This window comes from Poromitra crassiceps (genome assembly GCF_964638095.1).
Source record: "Poromitra crassiceps genome assembly, chromosome: 27".
Classification (NCBI taxonomy): domain Eukaryota; kingdom Metazoa; phylum Chordata; class Actinopteri; order Beryciformes; family Melamphaidae; genus Poromitra; species Poromitra crassiceps.
The window spans coordinates 1,637,310-1,661,714 of record NC_139650.1 but is presented as its reverse complement, the minus strand read 5'-3'; the positions used below and the strand labels follow the sequence as shown (position 1 = coordinate 1,661,714).

General features: G+C 43.2%; 1 protein-coding gene across 1 annotated transcript in view; it reads right to left on the bottom strand.

Annotated features, from left to right (window-relative positions):
• Nucleotides 1-330: 330 nt before the first annotated feature.
• Nucleotides 331-24,405, bottom strand: part of LOC310799356 (sodium channel protein type 8 subunit alpha-like) — a gene marked incomplete at both ends in the record, with an annotated part of 92,466 nt that continues 68,391 nt past the window's right edge. Inside the window, 9 exons of the mRNA XM_083661948.1 lie at nucleotides 331-1,502; nucleotides 1,989-2,259; nucleotides 2,921-3,025; nucleotides 3,167-3,304; nucleotides 3,390-3,443; nucleotides 3,533-3,817; nucleotides 5,649-5,771; nucleotides 11,914-12,087; nucleotides 24,035-24,189. Of these exons, the coding sequence (XP_083518074.1) occupies nucleotides 331-1,502; nucleotides 1,989-2,259; nucleotides 2,921-3,025; nucleotides 3,167-3,304; nucleotides 3,390-3,443; nucleotides 3,533-3,817; nucleotides 5,649-5,771; nucleotides 11,914-12,087; nucleotides 24,035-24,189 (2,477 nt within the window). The remainder of the gene's footprint in view (nucleotides 1,503-1,988; nucleotides 2,260-2,920; nucleotides 3,026-3,166; nucleotides 3,305-3,389; nucleotides 3,444-3,532; nucleotides 3,818-5,648; nucleotides 5,772-11,913; nucleotides 12,088-24,034; nucleotides 24,190-24,405) is intronic.

Below are 24,405 nucleotides of genomic sequence, written 5' to 3'. Positions count from 1 at the left end.
GACACAGACATTTCCTTAGTATTTTGTCTGTTATTCATTCCCTTTTTGTTCAGATCGGTAGTCTAGATACAACAATGTCACACAGTACGCTGATTATGTTTGGTTTTACTCAAGTTCAAGTGTCTTCAAGCTGTAACAGACCACGCTGCTTCCCTCTGCATCGATACAAGAATGAAGTCTGTAAACAAAATTATTGAATAGTATTCTTTTTCTTACTTGCAAATGAAATAATCTGTACATCTGTGTGGGTTAGATGGTTTCCTCTGGCTTTGCTTGAAGTTACATTATTATAATTATTATTGTTATTACTGTGATTATTATGCCAACACTCTAACATTTCGATTCCCTGACGTCTTTTTGGTTTCTTCCCTTCTCTTTCCGTCCGCCCTTCCCCTCGTTGTTGTCGTCCTGCTTCTCCTTGTCAGGTTTGGTTACACTGTCATAAGAGGGCAGGGAGGCAGTGGAGGGCGTGCCCTCCTTCTTTTCCTGTTCCTGATTGGTCCCGCCATTATCACCGTCGTTGTTGGCACGGACTGGTCTGCGCTTGTAGATGAAGCCCCGCCTCGCCAGGTAGGCCCGGTAACTCCTCTGAATGATTTTGGCCGACACCTCCTCCTGCTTGCGCCTCAGGGTGGTTGTGATCGGCTCGTAGGAGACCTTCGAGGGGTTCGCCGCCACAAAACGCTCCTCCATTTGCTGCCTCAGCATGTCCAGCTCGCCGCTGTCACCCAGCACGCGCTTGGTGAAGGCGAAGAGGATGTCCAGGCAGTGGATGCGGTCGCCGCTCACCATGGGCATGTCCATGGCGATCAGCTCGATGGTGTTGGGCTTGGGCAAGCGGAGCGGATGTTCCAGTGCGTCGGCAAAGTCAGAGAGCTTGGAATAGGTGATGAACTGGCAGGCGTCGGGGTCAAACTTCTCCCAAATCTCATAAAAGGTCTCAAAGTCGTCCTCGCTGAGCGGGTCTGCGCTCTCCTCCGTGGCCACGCTGAAGTTCTCCAGGATGATGGCGATGTACATGTTCACCACGATGAGGAAAGAGATGATGATGTACATGACAAAGAAGAAGATGCCCACAGAAGGGTTGCCACAGTTTCCCGTTTGCGGCGTGCCGGCGTTCTCCAGCTGGGCGTCACAGTCGGGAGGGTAGTTGAGGATGGGCAGCAACAGGCCGTCCCAGCCTGCCGACGTGGTGATCATGAAGAGGATGATCATGCTGTTGCCAAAGGTCTCAAAGTTGTACATGTCGTCGACTCCGGCACCGTGTCGGACGTAGCCAAAGTTAGACATGCCGAAGATGGAGAAGATGAACATGACCAGGAAGAGCAACAGGCCAATGTTGAACAGGGCCGGGAGTGACATCATGAGGGCAAACAGTAGAGTCCTAATGCCCTTTGCACTTTTGATGAGACGTAGGATTCTGCCAATACGGGCCAGACGGATCACCCTGAAGAGGGTTGGTGACACAAAGTACTTCTCAATGATGTCCGCCAGAAACATTCCTATAATGAAAAGGAGCACACAGAGGGGAAGAAGACATGTGTTTGGTTAGGAGAGAGGTACCATCATCACTGGCAACTTGATTTTATTCTCCATAGTTATTATGCTTGTAAATAAGGACAACACAAGATGATGCCACATTTGACTGCTTTGTGACTGGAAAGCCACTAGAGGGAGATGGGAAGACCTGAGTTCAATGCTGGCTTGTGTTAGAACATTGCATCAGACTGCAGCAAACTCCTGTAACATTTCCTCAATGGCTATTGAATGCAGTGAGGAAATCAGTCTTCAACAAAGTAGTTCTCAAAACTGAAGCAGGAACAAACCTCAAATCAAAATGAAACTATAATTCACGGCATACAAGTTCAAGGCAATTGTACTACAGAATGTACTTGTGATTTGCAGAGAAGAAAAGCCCAAAACATGTATTTCCTTGGATCCCTCTTTTTCCTATCTCCGTGCATACATCCCCCTTTTTGAATACTCACCAACAACGGAAAGGATGACCACAACCACGTCAAAGACGTTCCAACCTATGGTGAAGTAGTAGTGACGAAGGGCGAAGAGCTTCAGTACAAACTCAGTGGTGAAGACCACAATAAAGATGAAGTTGACCCAGTACAGAACGTTCTCTGTGTCTTCTGTCTGGTCGTCTGTCTCCACCATCATGGTCACCATGTTGAGGCAGATAAGGATCATGATGGAGATGTCGAAGACCTGCTGCGTCACAAAGTCAAACACCATGCCCTGGATAGCGTTCTGAGGAGAGAGGGAGGAAATGGAATGACATTATTATTGGAATAGGGATCTCATGGAATGTTTATTTTTTTCTTTTTCATATCAGGTTTTTTCAGAATTTTCTCCCCAATTGTGCTTGGCCAATTCCCCCTGCTGAACCGGTCATTGCTCCACCCCCTCTGCCGACCTGGGAAGAGCCGTAGAGTAGCACAGGCTTCCTCCGATACATACGCAGTTGCCAGCTGCTTCTTTTCACCTGACAGGGAGGAGCTAGACTGGCAGGACATAGCGCGTGGGAGTATCATGCTATTCCCCACCCAGGGGCCCACGGCTGACCAGAGGATGTGCTAGTGCAGCAACCAGGACATACTGGATTCCCACCCACAGACACAGCCAATGGTGTCTGTAGGAACATCTGACCAAGCCAGAAGTACGGCTGCCGGGAATTGAACCCAGGTCATGGAATGTTTCTTAGAATTCTTTCAAGATTTCAAGATTCAAGATCATTTTAATAGCCATAGTGTGTAATCATGTTACAAACGAGGGATCACAGCAATAGCAGAAGATGAAGCAACCAAACAATATCAAATTCCTTAGTCCTCTCCTTGGAATTCAGCTCTAAATGTGTTGAGGCCCAAAACTATCTGGGTGGCGAAGATCAAAACCGGAAAACAAAACTTACCGCTGGCCTGGGTATGGGTTTCTGCGGTTTCTTTGATCCTAGTTTCTTCATGGCATTGTAGTATTTTTTCTGCTCCTCCGTCATGAAGATATCCTGACCTCCAAAGTAAAGGGACAAGAACAATCTGGTTACAATCTTCAATCATCAAAATGGCACACACATTATTTGGTCTTTGACCCTTAGACGAGATTCTAAGCTTGAATCATTTGCAAAGCAGTTTGTGCACACAAACAAAATAAATCGTATCTTTTTCTTTTGCTGGTTGAAGTTGTCAATGATGACACCGATGAAGAGGTTGAGGGTGAAGAAGGAGCCGAAGATGATGAAGACGACAAAGTAGATGTACATGTATATGTTGTCCTCATAGATTGGCTGGTCCCCAACCTGCAGAGTGCCACAAGTAAAAAAAAATGTACACAAATGCATTTCACATTCATCAGGAAACAAGACTTCAGAACTTCAGACCTACCCTTCTGGAATCTATTGCTGCATACATAATGTCCATCCAGCCCTTGAATGTTGCCTGTGAGAGGGCAGACACCATATGTAAGAAATAGGTTTAAACAACCAGTTGTGTTGAGAAGATGAAGTGACAGGAGTAAGGTCTCTCACCACTTGCAGGAGCGCCAGGTATCCTGCGCCCACATTGTCAAAATTGATCTTGACATTCTTCCATCTGATTTCAGTGTAGTTTTGGTTAATGAGTGCAAAACACTCCGATTTATTGTTGACCAACTCGGCATCGACATACTCCTCGGACGTGCTGTTAAAGCAGTAGTAATACTTTCCAGCAAACAGATTGACACCCATGATGCTGAAGATGAGCCAGAAGATGAGACACACCAGCAGCACGTTCATGATGGAGGGTATGGCGCCCACCAAGGCATTCACCACCACCTGAGCAGCACACCAGGGAGATAGCACCACCATGACATAGCAATCACATACCAACTGCACAGGCAAATACAAGAGCAAGAACATCATCACACACATGCACATTATGGATGTGCATCTCTATTAGAGACACTGACCTGAATGTTTTTGATCATACTAGTACTTACTATAACTACATACAATATCTCCATCAAAGTTCTTCTAGCCTAGTCTATTAGAAAACAAAGAAGTACATTGGGAAATAGCAACCTCTTCCTTCAACACCTGCATATATTGTAACCCTATATTTAGTCATGTGTGGATGATGCGGCAGTGGTCGTACTCTACTGCTGCTCCAGCATCATGTGTTTGAATGCAGGGCATAGAGCAGCTCAGCAGACATGAGCTGGGCTGAGCCTCTGCATGCTCTGCTAGAGCTTTCAGCTCACTCACAGGAGTATGTTCCCCCCCTCGACAACAACTAACTCAAGAACACACAGGTTTTCTGAGGTGGATCTGCAAAATTAGTGTGACTACTAAACTGGATGACTTAGCAAGGGCGTTCTCAAAGAATGTGTGGGGGAAAAAACTGTTATAATGATGAATATTCCCCACCCTACAGTGGCTGTGTATGATTTATACAGGGTTACTGCCAAAGGAGAGCATGACTCATAGAATCTATACTGCACTTAAGTGATGTAGGCATGTTAAGTAGATAGACCTAATATGTTAGGAGAATACCATATGAATGTGCAGTTCAAAACATGGAGCCAGTCAATTTATGATCCAAAATCTATGGTGCAAACATCAAATGTCAAAACGTATCCTAGCAATGGGTCTAGGGTTCCTTTTCACCCTAACCTAGTGTTATGGCAGATATTGTAATATAGAGATGAGGCATCCGTGTGAAACAGTTAATATAACCACTGTAAGACGATGTTATCATGCAAATCATGGTAATGAAATTCACTGAGGGAGGGTGAGCAAGCCAGGGGTGACGTGGAGGGAGAGGGGATGCAACCAGAAGTTTGTTGATCTTCCAGTGTGACAAGGCCAAAGCCAAACTGCGATAACATCAGATAACAGGAGAGGCGAGGCAGCGTGGGCAGTCAGAGGGCGCTTAGCCTACAGACAACCAACAAGATTTTGTTCTGCACAGCAACAACCAGAGGCTGATCTAAGCCATCACACGTCGTGGATACGTGGCAGGAACGAGTAGTAAGACCCATTCCTGTTGCAGAAAGGCATACAGCAATGTTCTAGCGGGTAATGGTCGTGCAGCTCAAATTATTTAACCTTAGGCTTGATCGCCTCTACCCAGTTCAGTCTGAGCAGGTTTTGTGTGATGGTTCAAACCAGCATCTGGTTGCTGTCTCAGCTGGTATTGAATAAATGTTATTACAATAAGATATTACATTAGAAAAAGAAGGTTGCGCTTCAACAATGGGTTTCTCAGTGGAGTGCCAAACCCAAAATCCAAAACATGTTCAAAAAAGTGCTACCCTTTCAGCCTTTTTTGAAGATATTACATTATTCAGCTTAAAACGTTATTTCCATGGCCTAATTTTTCATTGAGGCATGGCACAGCTTTTAAGGGGTTCATGTTAATTTTTTGTGAAGAAATCATTGCAAAATTATATATTTCTAATATATGAAATGATATCATAAATCAAATCAGATGTATTATGACCATCTGAGGTGATCTGTATCCATGCAAAAAGCTTTTCCGTGGAAAGGGGTTATATAATTTTCTAGGATTCTCGACAGTATATTGTTCTCTCTAGCATGCGTTGATGCTTTTATTGGATCGGCATGCAGAAGGACCAGGACCTGCCTGGTTTCTTAGGTATCTTACCCTCATCCCTTCAAAACGTGACAGGGCCCTGAGGGGTCTCAAGGCCCTCAGTGTCCTGAGTGATTTAATGGGGCCTAGATCGGAGTAGCCCAACGCATTAGCTACAAGGCTGACTATAGACACCTACACAGACAGGGAGAGAGGGAGAGGGACAGACAGAAGCAAAGACAGAGAGGGGCCACATAGTTAGAGGGGATACAGAGAGAAGGATAGACCCTACGTAAAGGACGGCTGAATGGTTAATGAGTTTATACAGATATATAAATACATATATAGTTTCCATATGTGTAAGTATATGTATCTATATAACAAAATTGAGAGAGCATAAGGTTAAACAGGGGTTAATACAATATACAAAGGTTAAGAAATAGTACACGCCCCAAGTTTTTTTCTGGATATGTTTTTGTTTGTTTCTGTTGGTGTTTGGTTTGGTTTTGGCTTGGCTTGATAAGCAGCTTAACAGCACAGTGAGCACACCTGGAAAGAAACTTGTGGTTGACACAGTGAGAAGGAGAGAAGATAAGATCCAAACAAAGGGAAAAAATCAGAGGAGAAATGCTTTCACAAACACTAACTCAATATGACACAATCAAATACGCACAGTGCACTGTACAAAACAATACGGTATCCACACCAGAGAGAGCATCTCATTGAGAGAGGGGAGAGAAAATGCAGGAGGTTGAGGACAACTTTCAGGGTTAGAAGAGAGAGAGAGGATAACCTGTGAAAGTAAGAGTCCCCAACACAGCACACAAACCTTACCCTGGACCCTCAAACACCGAGCCCCTCAGTCCCTCTGGACAGCAGCACAATGTCTCTCTCAACTTAAAGAGAGACACAGTTAGAGGCACCTGCTGTGAGAGAGAGGATAGGTCAATGTTAGGGAGGAGATACGCCAGGACAAGTTATCATCACATTACACAAGCCACGATACGCAAGAACATTTGGATTCCTGCAGTTCATATTCTCTATGGTGGAATCAAGGAGGCTTTGTCAGGTGCTGTTATTCCAGCGCATCACCCGGAGAGAGACCATGAAAGCCCAGACACACCGGGCCGACGGCAAACAAGGCCGACTGTTCCTCAGGACGCCTGTGTCGGGGCCAGAAGGCTGACTGTTCCTCATGATGCCTGTGTCGGGGCCAGAAGGCCGACTGTTCCTCATGACGCCTGTGTCGGGGCCAGAAGGCTGACTGTTCCTCATGACGTCTGTGTCGGGGCCAGAAGGCCGACTGTTCCTCATGATGCCTGTGTCGGGGCCAGAAGGCTGACTGTTCCTCATGATGCCTGTGTCGGGACCAAAAGGCTGACTGTTCCTCATGATGCCTGTGTCGGGGCCAGAAGGCTGACTGTTCCTCATGATGCCTGTGTCGGAGCCAGAAGGCTGACTGTTCCTCATGATGCCTGTGTCGGAGCCAGAAGGCTGACTGTTCCTCATGATGCCTGTGTCGGAGCCAGAAGGCTGACTGTTCCTCATGATGCCTGTGTCGGAGCCAGAAGGCTGACTGTTCCTCATGATGCCTGTGTCGGAGCCAGAAGGCTGACTGTTCCTCATGATGCCTGTGTCGGAGCCAGAAGGCTGACTGTTCCTCATGATGCCTGTGTCGGGGCCAGAAGGCTGACTGTTCCTCATGATGCCTGTGTCGGAGCCAGAAGGCTGACTGTTCCTCATGACGTCTGTGTCGGGGCCAGAATGCTGACTGTTCCTCATGATGCCTGTGTCGGGGCCAGAAGGCTGACTGTTCCTCATGATGCCTGTGTCAGGGGCAGAAGGCTGACTGTTCCTCATGATGCCTGTGTCAGGGCCAGAAGGCCGACTGTTCCTCATGATGCCTGTGTCAGGGCCAGAAGGCTGACTGTTCCTCATGATGCCTGTGTCAGGGGCAGAAGGCTGACTGTTCCTCATGATGCCTGTGTCAGGGCCAGAAGGCTGACTGTTCCTCATGATGCCTGTGTCGGGGCCACAAGGCTGACTGTTCCTCATGACGCCTGTGTCGGAGCCAGAAGGCTGACTGTTCCTCATGACGCCTGTGTCGGAGCCAGAAGGCTGACTGTTCCTCATGACGCCTGTGTCAGAGCCAGAAGGCTGACTGTTCCTCATGATGCCTGTGTCGGGGCCAGAAGGCTGACTGTTCCTCATGACGTCTGTGTCGGGGCCAGAAGGCTGACTGTTCCTCATGACGCCTGTGTCGGGGCCAGAAGGCTGACTGTTCCTCATGACGCCTGTGTCGGGGCCAGAAGGCTGACTGTTCCTCATGACGCCTGTGTCGGGGCCAAAAGGCTGACTGTTCCTCATGACGTCTGTGTCGGGGCCAGAAGGCTGACTGTTCCTCATGACGTCTGTGTCAGGGCCAAAAGGCTGACTGTTCCTCAGGACGCCTGTGTCGGGGCCAGAAGGCTGACTGTTCCTCATGATGCCTGTGTCGGGGCCAGAAGGCTGACTGTTCCTCATGACGCCTGTGTCGGGGCCAAAAGGCTGACTGTTCCTCATGACGTCTGTGTCGGGGCCAAAAGGCTGACTGTTCCTCAGGACGCCTGTGAAGAAAGGAAGAGGCGGAGGCGGAAAAACAAGGAGAACCCGCACTAAATGTGTGCGATCATACAGCGACAGCGGCTTTCCTGAAGGCCACGTCGTGGTGAAAATATTGGAATGTATTGGAATGATCAGATGAGATGGAGTTGAAAAAATTACAAGTGCCCCCTCACTTCTCGTGCACCGCTCCGCTTAACCAACTGACCAGCCAACCACCTGACCAGCCAACCAACTGACCAGCCAACCACCTGACCAGCCAACCAACTGACCAGCCAACCAACTGACCAGCCAACCCGAGTGATTTCTCTCACCGACGGCCCGACGTCAATTCAACGTGTAGAATCGTCCGAAAAGGTCGGGACACACCGTGCTGACTAGGGCCACAGATGCTCCCCGGCGTTGCAGACATGGCCGACCGCTGACCGTTGGCCTGGTGTGTCAGGGGCTTAAGAGCTTGCTTCTTCTGTCTTCCATCATCATATTTGGTCATAAACATGGATTAGCTTGCTGACAATATACCAAATATATAATATTTGGACCATCAACAGGCGGCAGTATGTCCCCACACAGGGAAGAGGTATGTAGTTTTATCCCATTCTACTATTTTTGGCTTCATCTATCAACTCAAATGGCCCTTCTGACAAAGTGTCTGTGTTGTAAGAATCTACGGTAGACACAAGCCATTTTAAAGTCAAAGGGTTGTGCCTCTACTCTGGTATCAGACATGATGTTTGGATGTCAATGGCCACCTTCAGCCTCCGTTAGACCAGGTGAGGACTAGAAATGGAGTATGCAGTCCACCCTCCTTGTGTTTTCTGACAAGACAGTGAACACATAGACAAGACAGTAGGTTGACAGAGGGGTGAGTGAGAGCATGGCATGAACCACATTCACATTCATGTAGTCACAGGGAGCCACTAAAGAACACAAACAGATGAATCAGCCATTGATACAGCCACACCATGACCCACTGTGACAAACCCCCATCTGGGAATAGACACAGCCAGACTCACAATCTATCTAGGATGTTTAGTACAGAGTGAGGAGGAGGGATCACAGGGGAGCGTATCAATGTTCCCAGGGATCAATGTTCCCAGGGATCAATGTTCCCAGGGATCAATGTTCCCAGGGCTCAATGTTCCCAGGGCTCAATCAATGTTCCCAGGGCTCAATGTTCCCAGGGCTCAATATTCCCAGGGCTTAATGTTCCCAGGGCTCAATCAATGTTCCCAGGGCTCAATGTTCCCAGGGCTCAATGTTCCCAGGGATCAATCAATGTTCCCAGGGCTCAATCAATGTTCCCAGGGCTCAATGTTCCCAGGGCTCAATATTCCCAGGGCTTAATCAATGTTCCCAGGGCTCAATCAATGTTCCCAGGGATCAATGTTCCCAGGGCTCAATGTTCCCAGGGCTCAATGTTCCCAGGGATCAATGTTCCCAGGGCTCAATGTTCCCAGGGCTCAATCAATGTTCCCAGGGCTCAATCAATGTTCCCAGGGCTCAATGTTCCCAGGGCTCAATATTCCCAGGGCTTAATCAATGTTCCCAGGGCTCAATCAATGTTCCCAGGGATCAATGTTCCCAGGGCTCAATATTCCCAGGGCTTAATGTTCCCAGGGCTCAATCAATGTTCCCAGGGCTCAATCAATGTTCCCAGGGATCAATCAATGTTCCCAGGGATCAATCAATGTTCCCAGGGATCAATCAATGTTCCCAGGGCTCAATAGTCCCAGGGATCAATGTTCCCAGGGATCAATCAATGTTCTCAGGGCTCAATATTCCCAGGGATCAATGTTCCCAGGGATCAATGTTCCCAGGGCTCAATCAATGTTCCCAGGGCTCAATGTTCCCAGGGCGCAATGTTCCCAGGGCTCAATGTTCCCAGGGCTCAATATTCCCAGGGCTCAATGTTCACAGGGTTCAATACCATTGTTTCCTCTATGCATTCAGCAGAGGCGCACCATGGGCGGATAAAAAATAAATAAAAATAATAATAATCCTCACCATTGTAAATCTCCATGTCACTGTCTGGCTGAATATGATCATAAGCTTTATATCCACTTTGACAAGCATCACAGGCAGCCGCCCCTCCCTCTGGAATGCCCTCCCCAGTCACATCTGACAGGCCAACACTTATTGTCTTTAAAACGAAAAACTCAAAACCCACATTTTCACTGTTGCTTTTGACCTATAATCTTTTCTTCTCTCATTCATTTTTATATTTTCCTCTCTTATTAAAGTTGTTTTGTCCTGTGTTTGTAAAGTGTCTTTGAGCACGGTCACAAGCAACAATGAAACAGTGAATCCCCATCACAGCTTTTGCAAAGGGATCCCTGTGATGCTTGTCAAAGTGGATATAAATCTTATGATCAGATTTTGTCTGAATATGATCTGATCATATTCAGACAAAATCTGCCCATGCCTGGGAACATTGAGCCCTGGGAACATAGAGACCTGGGAACACTGAACCCTGGGAACATTGAGCCCTGGGAACATTGAGACCTGGGAACACTGAACCCTGAGAACATTGAGCCCTGGGAACATGGAGCCCTGGGAACACTGAACCCTGGGAACATTGAGCCCTGGGAACATGGAGACCTGGGAACACTGAACCCTGGCAGAGCACATATTTAGGCCTGGGAACATTGAACCCTTTTTCATGTTCCCATTAGGTGCCATATAAACCCTGGGAACATTGAGCTGACCCCGATCACAGATGATTTGCCACACATTACATGACTCACACCACACAACACAATACATCAGATATGTAAAGAAGGCATTTGTGTAGCCTGGGTAAACCCAGCCCCCAGTGACCTGCTCTCAGGCTTACCCTGCTTACAGTCACAAGGTAGTGACTGAGAGCAGGTCACGTGGCGGCTGGGTTTACCCAGGCTAGCATTTGTGCACGCCGTGTAATGTACATTTGCAGATGCAGACAGTGGGAGAAATTCAGTCAATACACTCAGCAAACAATATGACAGAACAGGACACAACATAACCAACAGTAATGCTTTGAGTACTGTCAGGGAAACAGTCTTTCATGTATCACCAACTTCACATGTAACACTTGTGTGTAGTCTCAGACTTGTCTGGGCTTGAGTGAATACATGTCTGACTCCATTGGCCAAGTACAATTGGGGAGAAAATGGGGGGGGGAATCAGGGGAAAAAAATATATATTCTTGACAGGGAGCTCCAGAAAATGGCTCGTTTTGGCTTCTGAAGAAAAACTGACTCATAATTTTAAACTTGATAATTCGAAGAGTTGTTTTTGACTTTGAGTGATACCCAGAAAAGTTTTCCCAGAATTTTACAGCTGCTTCTTTCTCCATGTAAGTGGATGGGAAAAACTGTTTCTGGGCTGCAGGGCGTCACGTGACCTGCAATACCGAGCTTGGCCACCATGTTCAATTTGCTTCAAGGCTTGTTGTTGCTCTGCGTACGTCATACCGTTACGCAGCGTAATGGTGTGACGTTATTACATCAAGAAGTCTGGAATATTGCCATTTGTCACGATATGAATTTTCGACGATATGCATAGTAACTATATATTGATAACGATATATGGCACACACCCCTAGTACACACTGATGATTTTGCTGTCTGTGTTGTAAGTTGACACACAGACATCTCCCAAAACCTTGGTGCATTCCTTTAATGTTGCCATCTTAAAATATAATCAAAAGGAATTGTGCAAAATAAATAGCGTGGATATGTAGGTAGGTACCTACCATCACAATGAAGAAGTCCAGCCAGCACCAGGCGTTTGTAAAGTACTTGTGGTAGCCATAGGCCACCCATTTCAGCAGCATCTCCAGGATGAAGATATAGGTGAAAACCCGATCTGCATACTCCAGAATGATCTTGACGGTCTTCCTCTGCTCAATGTACACATCTTCAAATGCCTACAGAGGAGTACAGAAGGTCCAGACAGGCAGTGGCATTGCTGATCTCTTTCAACATGAACTATTCACAGAGTATTACGTTGATCCACGCATGGCGTTATGAGTTTAAAATCATAATCAAGTTCATTTATCATGTTTTTCACATTAATAGTTGGTCAATACAACATTTATAAAGAGAGAGGTATTTAAATGGCATAACAATAAAATGGAATAGAGTCGCATATACAGTTGTGTTGTGCAGAAATTAAATGTCCAATGCTTGAAATGGTTCAATATTGCATTGTAACTGTATAGTTTAATAAAATATTCTAGCAGTGTATGTCTGGACATTGCAGGGAGGGCAGCACATTTGGATGTAGCTATGTGTAATTCAGCCAGTGGAGCTATTTGGAGGTGTGCGGTTATAGTTTTACTAATGCCAAATGTGCTCGTGCAAAATATGGAGGGCTATTTCTGCGAGGAGAATGGTGCTGTATTTTATCTCCTGCACTCTGTGTGTGTGTGTGTGTGTGTGTGTGTGTGTGTGTGTGTGTGTGTGCGTGCTTGCGTGCGTGCGTGCTTTGCTGACGTGGGTCACAGTCAGAGGTGTCAAATCAATAAATCCTAAAATGTGCTTAAGTCCTTACATCTACACTATAATGACAGCAGTGTCTCTCTCTCTCTCTCTCTCGCTCTCTCTCTCCTTCACGTATCTCGAGAACCGTTGGTCTGATTGACTTGGAACTCGGGGAGTGCATTTAGCGCAGGTGGACTGAGAGCAGAGCACTGCTTTTGTGCAGTTTGGACAATACTAATAATAATTATTATTAATAAATGTGTTAAATTCTGCCCCGCCCGCCTGAACATAAAACGAGCCACAGCTCTTGCAGTGGGCGGAGCGACCAGCACAGCAGCACAGACTCTGCTCTGCCTCTGCTTGTCCCACACAGACCATGGCACAGAGACACACACACAGAGTCCAGTGTTGAGTCCAAGTTTCGACGCAGACGCTGTGTCTCTCTCGCTCTCTCACACACACACTAGGGATGTTCATCAGTTATCGAAAATCGATAATTGATCGTTAAGGAATGGAATCGATCATGTGGAATTTTTATCGATTATTGTTATTATTAAAAAAAAAAAATTGTTGGATCGACTTCAAACTTGGGGAGTGTGCTTAGGTTGACGTCACTGGTTTATTTACTGCGTAAGGTTGACATCACTGGTTTATTTACTGCATAAGGTTGACATCACTGGTTTATTTATTGCGTAAGGTTGACGTCACTGGTTTATTTATTGCGTAAGGTTGACATCACTGGTTTATTTATTGCGTAAGGTTGACGTCACTGGTTTATTTATTGCGTAAGGTTGACATCACTGGTTTATTTATTGCGTAAGGTTGACGTCACTGGTTTATTTACTGCGTAAGGTTGACGTCACTGGTTTATTTACTGCATAAGGTTGACATCACTGGTTTATTTATTGCGTAAGGTTGACATCACTGGTTTATTTACTGCATAAGGTTGACATCACTGGTTTATTTATTGCGTAAGGTTGACATCACTGGTTTATTTACTGCATAAGGTTGACATCACTGGTTTATTTACTGCATAAGGTTGACATCACTGGTTTATTTATTGCGTAAGGTTGACATCACTGGTTTATTTACTGCGTAAGGTTGACGTCACTGGTTTATTTACTGCGTAAGGTTGACGTCACTGGTTTATTTACTGCGTAAGGTTGACATCACTGGTTTATTTACTGCATAAGGTTGACATCACTGGTTTATTTATTGCGTAAGGTTGACATCACTGGTTTATTTACTGCGTAAGGTTGACGTCACTGGTTTATTTATTGCGTAAGGTTGACGTCACTGGTTTATTTACTGCGTAAGGTTGATGTCACTGGTTTATTTATTGCGTAAGGTTGACGTCACTGGTTTATTTACTGCGTAAGGTTGACGTCACTGGTTTATTTACTGCGTAAGGTTGACATCACTGGTTTATTTACTGCATAAGGTTGACATCACTGGTTTATTTATTGCGTAAGGTTGACATCACTGGTTTATTTACTGCATAAGGTTGACATCACTGGTTTATTTACTGCATAAGGTTGACATCACTGGTTTATTTACTGCATAAGGTTGACATCACTGGTTTATTTACTGCGTAAGGTTGACATCACTGGTTTATTTACTGCGTAAGGTTGACGTCACTGGTTTATTTATTGCGTAAGGTTGACGTCACTGGTTTATTTACTGCGTAAGGTTGACGTCACTGGTTTATTTACTGCATAAGGTTGACGTCACTGGTTTATTTACTGCGTAAGGTTGACATCACTGGTTTATTTACTGCGTAAGGTTGACGTCACTGGTTTATTTACTGCGTAAGGTTGACGTCACTGGTTTATTTACTGCGTAAGGTTGACGTCACTGGTTTATTTACTGCATAAGGTTGACGTCACTGGTTTATTTATTGCGTAAGGTTGACATCACTGGTTTATTTATTGCGTAAGGTTGACGTCACTGGTTTATTTACTGCGTAAGGTTGACATCACTGGTTTATTTACTGCGTAAGGTTGACGTCACTGGTTTATTTACTGCGTAAGGTTGACATCACTGGTTTATTTACTGCGTAAGGTTGACATCACTGGTTTATTTGTTGCGTAAGGTTGACATCACTGGTTTATTTACTGCATAAGGTTGACGTCACTGGTTTATTTACTGCGTAAGGTTGACATCACTGGTTTATTTATTGCGTAAGGTTGACATCACTGGTTTATTTACTGCGTAAGGTTGACATCACTGGTTTATTTATTGCGTAAGGTTGACATCACTGGTTTATTTACTGCGTAAGGTTGACATCACTGGTTTATTTACTGCATAAGGTTGACATCACTGGTTTATTTACTGCGTAAGGTTGACATCACTGGTTTATTTACTGCATAAGGTTGACATCACTGGTTTATTTACTGCATAAGGTTGACGTCACTGGTTTATTTACTGCGTAAGGTTGACATCACTGGTTTATTTATTGCGTAAGGTTGACATCACTGGTTTATTTACTGCATAAGGTTGATGTCACTGGTTTATTTACTGCGTAAGGTTGACGTCACTGGTTTATTTACTGCATAAGGTTGACGTCAATGGTTTATTTACTGCGTAAGGTTGACATCACTGGTTTATTTACTGCATAAGGTTGACGTCACTGGTTTATTTACTGCGTAAGGTTGACGTCACTGGTTTATTTACTGCGTAAGGTTGACGTCACTGGTTTATTTACTGCGTAAGGTTGACGTCACTGGTTTATTTACTGCATAAGGTTGACGTCACTGGTTTATTTACTGCATAAGGTTGACGTCTCTGGTTTATTTATTGCGTAAGGTTGACGTCTCTGGTTTATTTATTGCGTAAGGTTGACGTCACTGGTTTATTTACTGCGTAAGGTTGACGTCACTGGTTTATTTACTGCGTAAGGTTGACATCACTGGTTTATTTACTGCATAAGGTTGACGTCACTGGTTTATTTACTGCGTAAGGTTGACGTCACTGGTTTATTTACTGCATAAGGTTGACGTCTCTGGTTTATTTACTGCATAAGGTTGACGTCTGGTTTATTTACTGCATAAGGTTGACGTCTCTGGTTTATTTACTGCATAAGGTTGACGTCTGGTTTATTTACTGCATAAGGTTGACGTCTCTGGTTTATTTACTGCATAAGGTTGACGTCTCTGGTTTATTTACTGCATAAGGTTGACGTCTCTGGTTTATTTACTGCATAAGGTTGACGTCTGGTTTATTTACTGCATAAGGTTGACGTCTCTGGTTTATTTACTGCATAAGGTTGACGTCTGGTTTATTTACTGCATAAGGTTGACGTCTCTGGTTTATTTACTGCATAAGGTTGACGTCTCTGGTTTATTTACTGCATAAGATTGACGTCACTGGCTTATTTACTGCATAAGGTTGACGTCTCTGGTTTATTTACTGCATAAGGTTGACGTCTCTGGTTTATTTACTGCATAAGGTTGACATCACTGCTTTATTTATTGCGTAAGGTTGACGTCACTGGTTTATTTACTGCATAAGGTTGACGTCTCTGGTTTATTTACTGCATAAGATTGACGTCACTGGCTTATTTACTGCGTAAGGTTGACGTCTCTGGTTTATTTACTGCATAAGGTTGACGTCACTGGTTTATTTACTGCATAAGGTTGACATCACTGCTTTATTTATTGCGTAAGGTTGACGTCACTGGTTTATTTACTGCATAAGGTTGACGTCTCTGGTTTATTTACTGCATAAGGTTGACGTCTCTGGTTTATTTACTGCATAAGGTTGACGTCTCTGGTTTATTTATTGCGTAAGGTTGACGTCACTGGTTTATTTACTGTGTAGGGTTGACGTCTCTGGTTTATTTACTGCATAATGTTGACATCACTGGTTTATTTACTGCATAAGGTTGACGTCACTGGTTTATTTACTGCGTAAGGTTGACGTCTCTGGTTTATTTACTGCATAAGGTTGACGTCTCTGGTTTATTTACTGCATAAGGTTGACGTCTCTGGTTTATTTACTGCATAAGGTTGACGTCTCTGGTTTATTTACTGTGTAGGGTTGACATCACTGGTTTATTTACTGCGTAAGGTTGACGTCTCTGGTTTATTTACTGCATAAGATTGACATCACTGGTTTATTTACTGCGTAAGGTTGACGTCACTGGTTTATTTACTGCATAAGGTTGACGTCTCTGGTTTATTTACTGTGTAGGGTTGACGTCACTGGTTTATTTACTGCGTAAGGTTGACGTCTCTGGTTTATTTACTGCATAAGATTGACATCACTGGTTTATTTACTGCGTAAGGTTGACGTCTCTGGTTTATTTACTGCGTAAGGTTGACGTCTCTGGTTTATTTATTGCGTAAGGTTGACGTCTCTGGTTTATTTACTGCATAAGATTGACGTCACTGGTTTATTTACTGCATAAGATTGACATCACTGGTTTATTTACTGCGTAAGGTTGACGTCTCTGGTTTATTTACTGCATAAGATTGACATCACTGGTTTATTTACTGCGTAAGGTTGACGTCTCTGGTTTATTTACTGCGTAAGGTTGACGTCTCTGGTTTATTTATTGCGTAAGGTTGACGTCTCTGGTTTATTTACTGCATAAGATTGACGTCACTGGTTTATTTACTGCATAAGGTTGACGTCACTGGTTTATTTACTGTGTAGGGTTGACGTCACTGGTTTATTTACTGCGTAAGGTTGACGTCTCTGGTTTATTTATTGCGTAAGGTTGACGTCTGGTTTATTTACTGCATAAGGTTGACGTCTCTGGTTTATTTACTGCATAAGGTTGACGTCTGGTTTATTTACTGCATAAGGTTGACGTCTCTGGTTTATTTACTGCATAAGGTTGACGTCTGGTTTATTTACTGCATAAGGTTGACGTCTCTGGTTTATTTACTGCATAAGGTTGACGTCTCTGGTTTATTTACTGCATAAGGTTGACGTCTGGTTTATTTACTGCATAAGGTTGACGTCTCTGGTTTATTTACTGCATAAGGTTGACGTCTGGTTTATTTACTGCATAAGGTTGACGTCTCTGGTTTATTTACTGCATAAGGTTGACGTCTCTGGTTTATTTACTGCATAAGGTTGACGTCTCTGGTTTATTTACTGCATAAGGTTGACGTCTGGTTTATTTACTGCATAAGGTTGACGTCTCTGGTTTATTTACTGCATAAGGTTGACGTCTGGTTTATTTACTGCATAAGGTTGACGTCTCTGGTTTATTTACTGCATAAGGTTGACGTCTCTGGTTTATTTACTGCATAAGATTGACGTCACTGGTTTATTTACTGCATAAGATTGACGTCTCTGGTTTATTTACTGCATAAGGTTGACGTCTCTGGTTTATTTACTGCATAAGGTTGACGTCTGGTTTATTTACTGCGTAAGGTTGACGTCTCTGGTTTATTTACTGCGTAAGGTTGACGTCTCTGGTTTATTTACTGCATAAGGTTGACGTCTCTGGTTTATTTACTGCATAAGGTTGACGTCACTGGTTTATTTACTGCGTAAGGTTGACATCACTGGTTTATTTACTGCATAAGGTTGACGTCACTGGTTTATTTACTGCATAAGGTTGACGTCTCTGGTTTATTTACTGCATAAGATTGACGTCACTGGCTTATTTACTGCGTAAGGTTGACGTCTCTGGTTTATTTACTGCATAAGGTTGACGTCTCTGGTTTATTTACTGCATAAGGTTGACGTCACTGGTTTATTTACTGCATAAGGTTGACGTCACTGGTTTATTTACTGCGTAAGGTTGACATCACTGGTTTATTTACTGCATAAGGTTGACGTCACTGGTTTATTTACTGCATAAGGTTGACGTCTCTGGTTTATTTACTGCATAAGGTTGACGTCACTGGTTTATTTACTGCGTAAGGTTGACATCACTGGTTTATTTACTGCATAAGGTTGACGTCACTGGTTTATTTACTGCATAAGGTTGACGTCTCTGGTTTATTTACTGCATAAGGTTGACATCACTGGTTTATTTACTGCATAAGGTTGACATCACTGGTTTATTTATTGCGTAAGATTGACGTCACTGGTTTATTTACTGCATAAGGTTGACGTCTCTGGTTTATTTACTGCATAAGGTTGACGTCTCTGGTTTATTTACTGCATAAGGTTGACGTCTCTGGTTTATTTACTGCATAAGGTTGACGTCACTGGTTTATTTACTGCGTAAGGTTGACATCACTGGTTTATTTACTGCATAAGGTTGACGTCACTGGTTTATTTACTGCATAAGGTTGACGTCTCTGGTTTATTTACTGCATAAGATTGACGTCACTGGCTTATTTACTGCGTAAGGTTGACGTCTCTGGTTTATTTACTGCATAAGGTTGACGTCTCTGGTTTATTTACTGCATAAGGTTGACGTCACTGGTTTATTTACTGCATAAGGTTGACGTCACTGGTTTATTTACTGCGTAAGGTTGACATCACTGGTTTATTTACTGCGTAAGGTTGACGTCACTGGTTTATTTACTGCATAAGGTTGACGTCTCTGGTTTATTTACTGCATAAGGTTGACGTCACTGGTTTATTTACTGCGTAAGGTTGACATCACTGGTTTATTTACTGCATAAGGTTGACGTCACTGGTTTATTTACTGCATAAGGTTGACGTCTCTGGTTTATTTACTGCATAAGGTTGACATCACTGGTTTATTTACTGCATAAGGTTGACATCACTGGTTTATTTATTGCGTAAGATTGACGTCACTGGTTTATTTACTGCATAAGGTTGACGTCTCTGGTTTATTTACTGCATAAGGTTGACGTCTCTGGTTTATTTACTGCATAAGGTTGACGTCTCTGGTTTATTTACTGCATAAGGTTGACGTCACTGGTTTATTTACTGCATAAGGTTGACGTCACTGGTTTATTTACTGCATAAGGTTGACGTCACTGGTTTATTTACTGCATAAGGTTGACGTCTCTGGTTTATTTACTGCATAAGGTTGACGTCACTGGTTTATTTACTGCGTAAGGTTGACATCACTGGTTTATTTACTGCATAAGGTTGACGTCACTGGTTTATTTACTGCATAAGGTTGACGTCACTGGTTTATTTACTGCGTAAGGTTGACATCACTGGTTTATTTACTGCATAAGGTTGACGTCACTGGTTTATTTACTGCATAAGGTTGACGTCTCTGGTTTATTTACTGCATAAGGTTGACATCACTGGTTTATTTACTGCATAAGGTTGACATCACTGGTTTATTTATTGCGTAAGATTGACGTCACTGGTTTATTTACTGCATAAGGTTGACATCACTGGTTTATTTACTGCATAAGGTTGACATCACTGGTTTATTTACTGTGTAAGGTTGACATCACTGGTTTATTTACTGCATAAGGTTGACGTCTCTGGTTTATTTACTGCATAAGGTTGACGTCTCTGGTTTATTTACTGCATAAGGTTGACGTCTCTGGTTTATTTACTGCATAAGGTTGACGTCACTGGTTTATTTACTGCATAAGGTTGACGTCTCTGGTTTATTTACTGCATAAGGTTGATGTCACTGGTTTATTTACTGCATAAGGTTGACGTCACTGGTTTATTTACTGCGTAAGGTTGACGTCTCTGGTTTATTTACTGCATAAGGTTGACGTCACTGGTTTATTTACTGCATAAGGTTGACGTCTCTGGTTTATTTACTGCATAAGGTTGACGTCACTGGTTTATTTACTGCATAAGGTTGACGTCTCTGGTTTATTTACTGCATAAGGTTGACGTCTCTGGTTTATTTACTGCATAAGATTGACGTCACTGGTTTATTTACTGCATAAGGTTGACGTCTCTGGTTTATTTACTGCATAAGGTTGACGTCTCTGGTTTATTTACTGCATAAGGTTGACGTCACTGGTTTATTTACTGCATAAGGTTGACGTCTCTGGTTTATTTACTGCATAAGGTTGACGTCTCTGGTTTATTTACTGCATAAGATTGACGTCACTGGTTTATTTACTGCATAAGGTTGACGTCTCTGGTTTATTTACTGCGTAAGGTTGATGTCACTGGTTTATTTACTGCATAAGGTTGACGTCACTGGCTTATTTACTGCATAAGGTTGACGTCTCTGGTTTATTTACTGCGTAAGGTTGACGTCTCTGGTTTATTTACTGCATAAGGTTGACGTCACTGGTTTATTTACTGCATAAGGTTGATGTCACTGGTTTATTTACTGCATAAGGTTGACGTCACTGGCTTATTTACTGCATAAGGTTGACGTCTCTGGTTTATTTACTGCGTAAGGTTGACGTCTCTGGTTTATTTACTGCATAAGGTTGACGTCACTGGTTTATTTACTGCATAAGGTTGACGTCACTGGTTTATTTACTGCGTAAGGTTGACGTCTCTGGTTTATTTACTGCATAAGGTTGACGTCTCTGGTTTATTTACTGCATAAGATTGACGTCACTGGCTTATTTACTGCATAAGGTTGACGTCTCTGGTTTATTTACTGCATAAGGTTGACGTCTCTGGTTTATTTACTGCATAAGGTTGACGTCTCTGGTTTATTTACTGCATAAGATTGACGTCACTGGTTTATTTACTGCATAAGGTTGACGTCTCTGGTTTATTTACTGCATAAGGTTGACGTCTCTGGTTTATTTACTGCATAAGGTTGACGTCTCTGGTTTATTTACTGCATAAGATTGACGTCACTGGTTTATTTACTGCATAAGGTTGACGTCACTGGTTTATTTACTGCATAAGGTTGACGTCTCTGGTTTATTTACTGCATAAGGTTGACGTCTCTGGTTTATTTACTGCATAAGATTGACGTCACTGGTTTATTTACTGCATAAGGTTGACGTCTCTGGTTTATTTACTGCATAAGGTTGACGTCTCTGGTTTATTTACTGCGTAAGGTTGACGTCTCTGGTTTATTTACTGCATAAGGTTGACGTCACTGGTTTATTTACTGCATAAGATTGACATCACTGGTTTATTTACTGCATAAGGTTGACGTCTCTGGTTTATTTACTGCATAAGGTTGACGTCACTGGTTTATTTGCTGTGTAAGGTTGACGTCACTGGTTTATTTACTGCGTAAGGTTGACGTCACTGGTTTATTTACTGCATAAGGTTGACGTCTCTGGTTTATTTACTGCATAAGGTTGACGTCTCTGGTTTATTTACTGCATAAGGTTGACGTCTCTGGTTTATTTACTGCGTAAGGTTGACGTCTCTGGTTTATTTACTGCATAAGGTTGACGTCACTGGTTTATTTGCTGTGTAAGGTTGACGTCACTGGTTTATTTACTGCATAAGGTTGACGTCTCTGGTTTATTTACTGCATAAGGTTGACGTCTCTGGTTTATTTACTGCATAAGGTTGACGTCACTGGTTTATTTACTGCATAAGGTTGACGTCTCTGGTTTATTTACTGCATAAGATTGACATCACTGGTTTATTTACTGCATAAGATTGACATCACTGGTTTATTTACTGCATAAGATTGACATCACTGGTTTATTTACTGCATAAGATTGACATCACTGGTTTATTTACTGCATAAGATTGACATCACTGGTTTATTTACTGCATAAGATTGACATCACTGGTTTATTTACTGCATAAGATTGACATCACTGGTTTATTTACTGCATAAGGTTGACGTCTCTGGTTTATTTACTGCATAAGGTTGACGTCACTGGTTTATTTACTGCATAAGGTTGACGTCACTGGTTTATTTACTGCATAAGATTGACATCACTGGTTTATTTACTGCATAAGATTGACATCACTGGTTTATTTACTGCATAAGGTTGACGTCTCTGGTTTATTTACTGCATAAGGTTGACGTCACTGGTTTATTTACTGCATAAGGTTGACGTCACTGGTTTATTTACTGCATAAGATTGACGTCACTGGTTTATTTACTGCATAAGGTTGACGTCACTGGTTTATTTACTGCATAAGGTTGACGTCACTGGTTTATTTACTGCATAAGGTTGACGTCACTGGTTTATTTACTGCATAAGATTGACGTCACTGGTTTATTTACTGCATAAGGTTGACGTCACTGGTTTATTTACTGCATAAGGTTGACGTCACTGGTTTATTTACTGCATAAGATTGACGTCACTGGTTTATTTACTGCATAAGGTTGACGTCACTGGTTTATTTACTGCATAAGATTGACGTCACTGGTTTATTTACTGCATAAGGTTGACGTCTCTGGTTTATTTACTGCATAAGGTTGACGTCACTGGTTTATTTACTGCATAAGGTTGACGTCACTGGTTTATTTACTGCATAAGATTGACGTCTCTGGTTTATTTACTGCATAAGGTTGACGTCACTGGTTTATTTGCTGTGTAAGGTTGACGTCACTGGTTTATTTACTGCATAAGGTTGATGTCACTGGTTTATTTATTGTGTAAGGTTGACGTCACTGGTTTATTTACTGCATAAGGTTGACGTCACTGGTTTATTTACTGCATAAGGTTGACGTCACTGGTTTATTTACTGCATAAGGTTGACGTCACTGGTTTATTTACTGCATAAGATTGACGTCTCTGGTTTATTTACTGCATAAGGTTGACGTCACTGCTTTATTTGCTGTGTAAGGTTGACGTCACTGGTTTATTCGCCGGCCGGAACTAAAATTACAACCAGTTTCACACGGACGTTGACTCGTGACGGACGTGCACCTGACCAGCGCACAGGCGTTTAGACAAACGGTACAGAGATTGCCGATCTCCTTGCCGATGGTCTCATTTGCGGTTATGCCCTGTGCCGTGTGGACCGTTTCGGAGTGTGAGGTTTTTTTCCATACAGTAGTGGCGGCGGACTAGCTGATAGAACAGCTTTTCTGTCCAGTCAGACTGATACTTCCCTTAGCTCCTCAATTCTCCATTGCCTGTGTCCACTGCTCAACACATACTGTAAGTGTTTTGAATCACTATTTGGCTACAGTCCCCCCAGAAAGCTGCAGACCTCAGCTGGATTCCTTTGGTTGAAAGGTTGGTGCATTACAGCACTTTGCTGTCCATTAGCTACGATCATATGAAGCACAGCTGCAGAAGAAAAGCTTTTCCCCTTTTTCCACTTTTCAAGAAAATGGGAGGAAACCCTATAGCCAATTAGCCAATTAGCCATATTCTTATTTCAATGCATTTTCCCATTTTATTTGAATCCTTTATATTCTTAGTTATTGCTCACACTTTATTTATTGCTTATATTTTACTTAATTTATAAAGCACTTTGTAATTCTGATCCATAAATAAAGGTTATTATCATTATAGTAGTAGTAGTAGTAGTAGTAGTATATTGTGTGTGTGTGTGTGTGTGTGTGTGTGTGTGTGTGTGTGTGTGCGCGCGCGTGTGCGTGTGTGCGTGTGCGCGCGCGTGTGTGTATCTTCTTACCAGTGCTCCACTGCTGAGCAGGATCATGAAGATGATAAGAGTTTCAAACCAGTTGTGTTCTACAATCAGGTAGCTGGTCTTCCTCAGAAACCACCAGTGCTTCCCCCAGCCGTGCGTGATGGGCACATCACAGCATGGATATTTGGCAATACAATCTGAGTGACAAAGGAGAAACCCAACCGCTGAAACACATGGGACACACTATACTACCCGTACACAAACATGTACTGTATCCATCAGAGCACTATTACTATAGTAAATACAGTGTTGTAGTCATGTCGCTCTGTCTCGGGTCTCAGTGGAGTCTCGCCGGTGTTCCAGTCCGAGTCCCCGAAGGAGAGTCTGAGTTGAGGCCCGAGCCCAGTCCACAT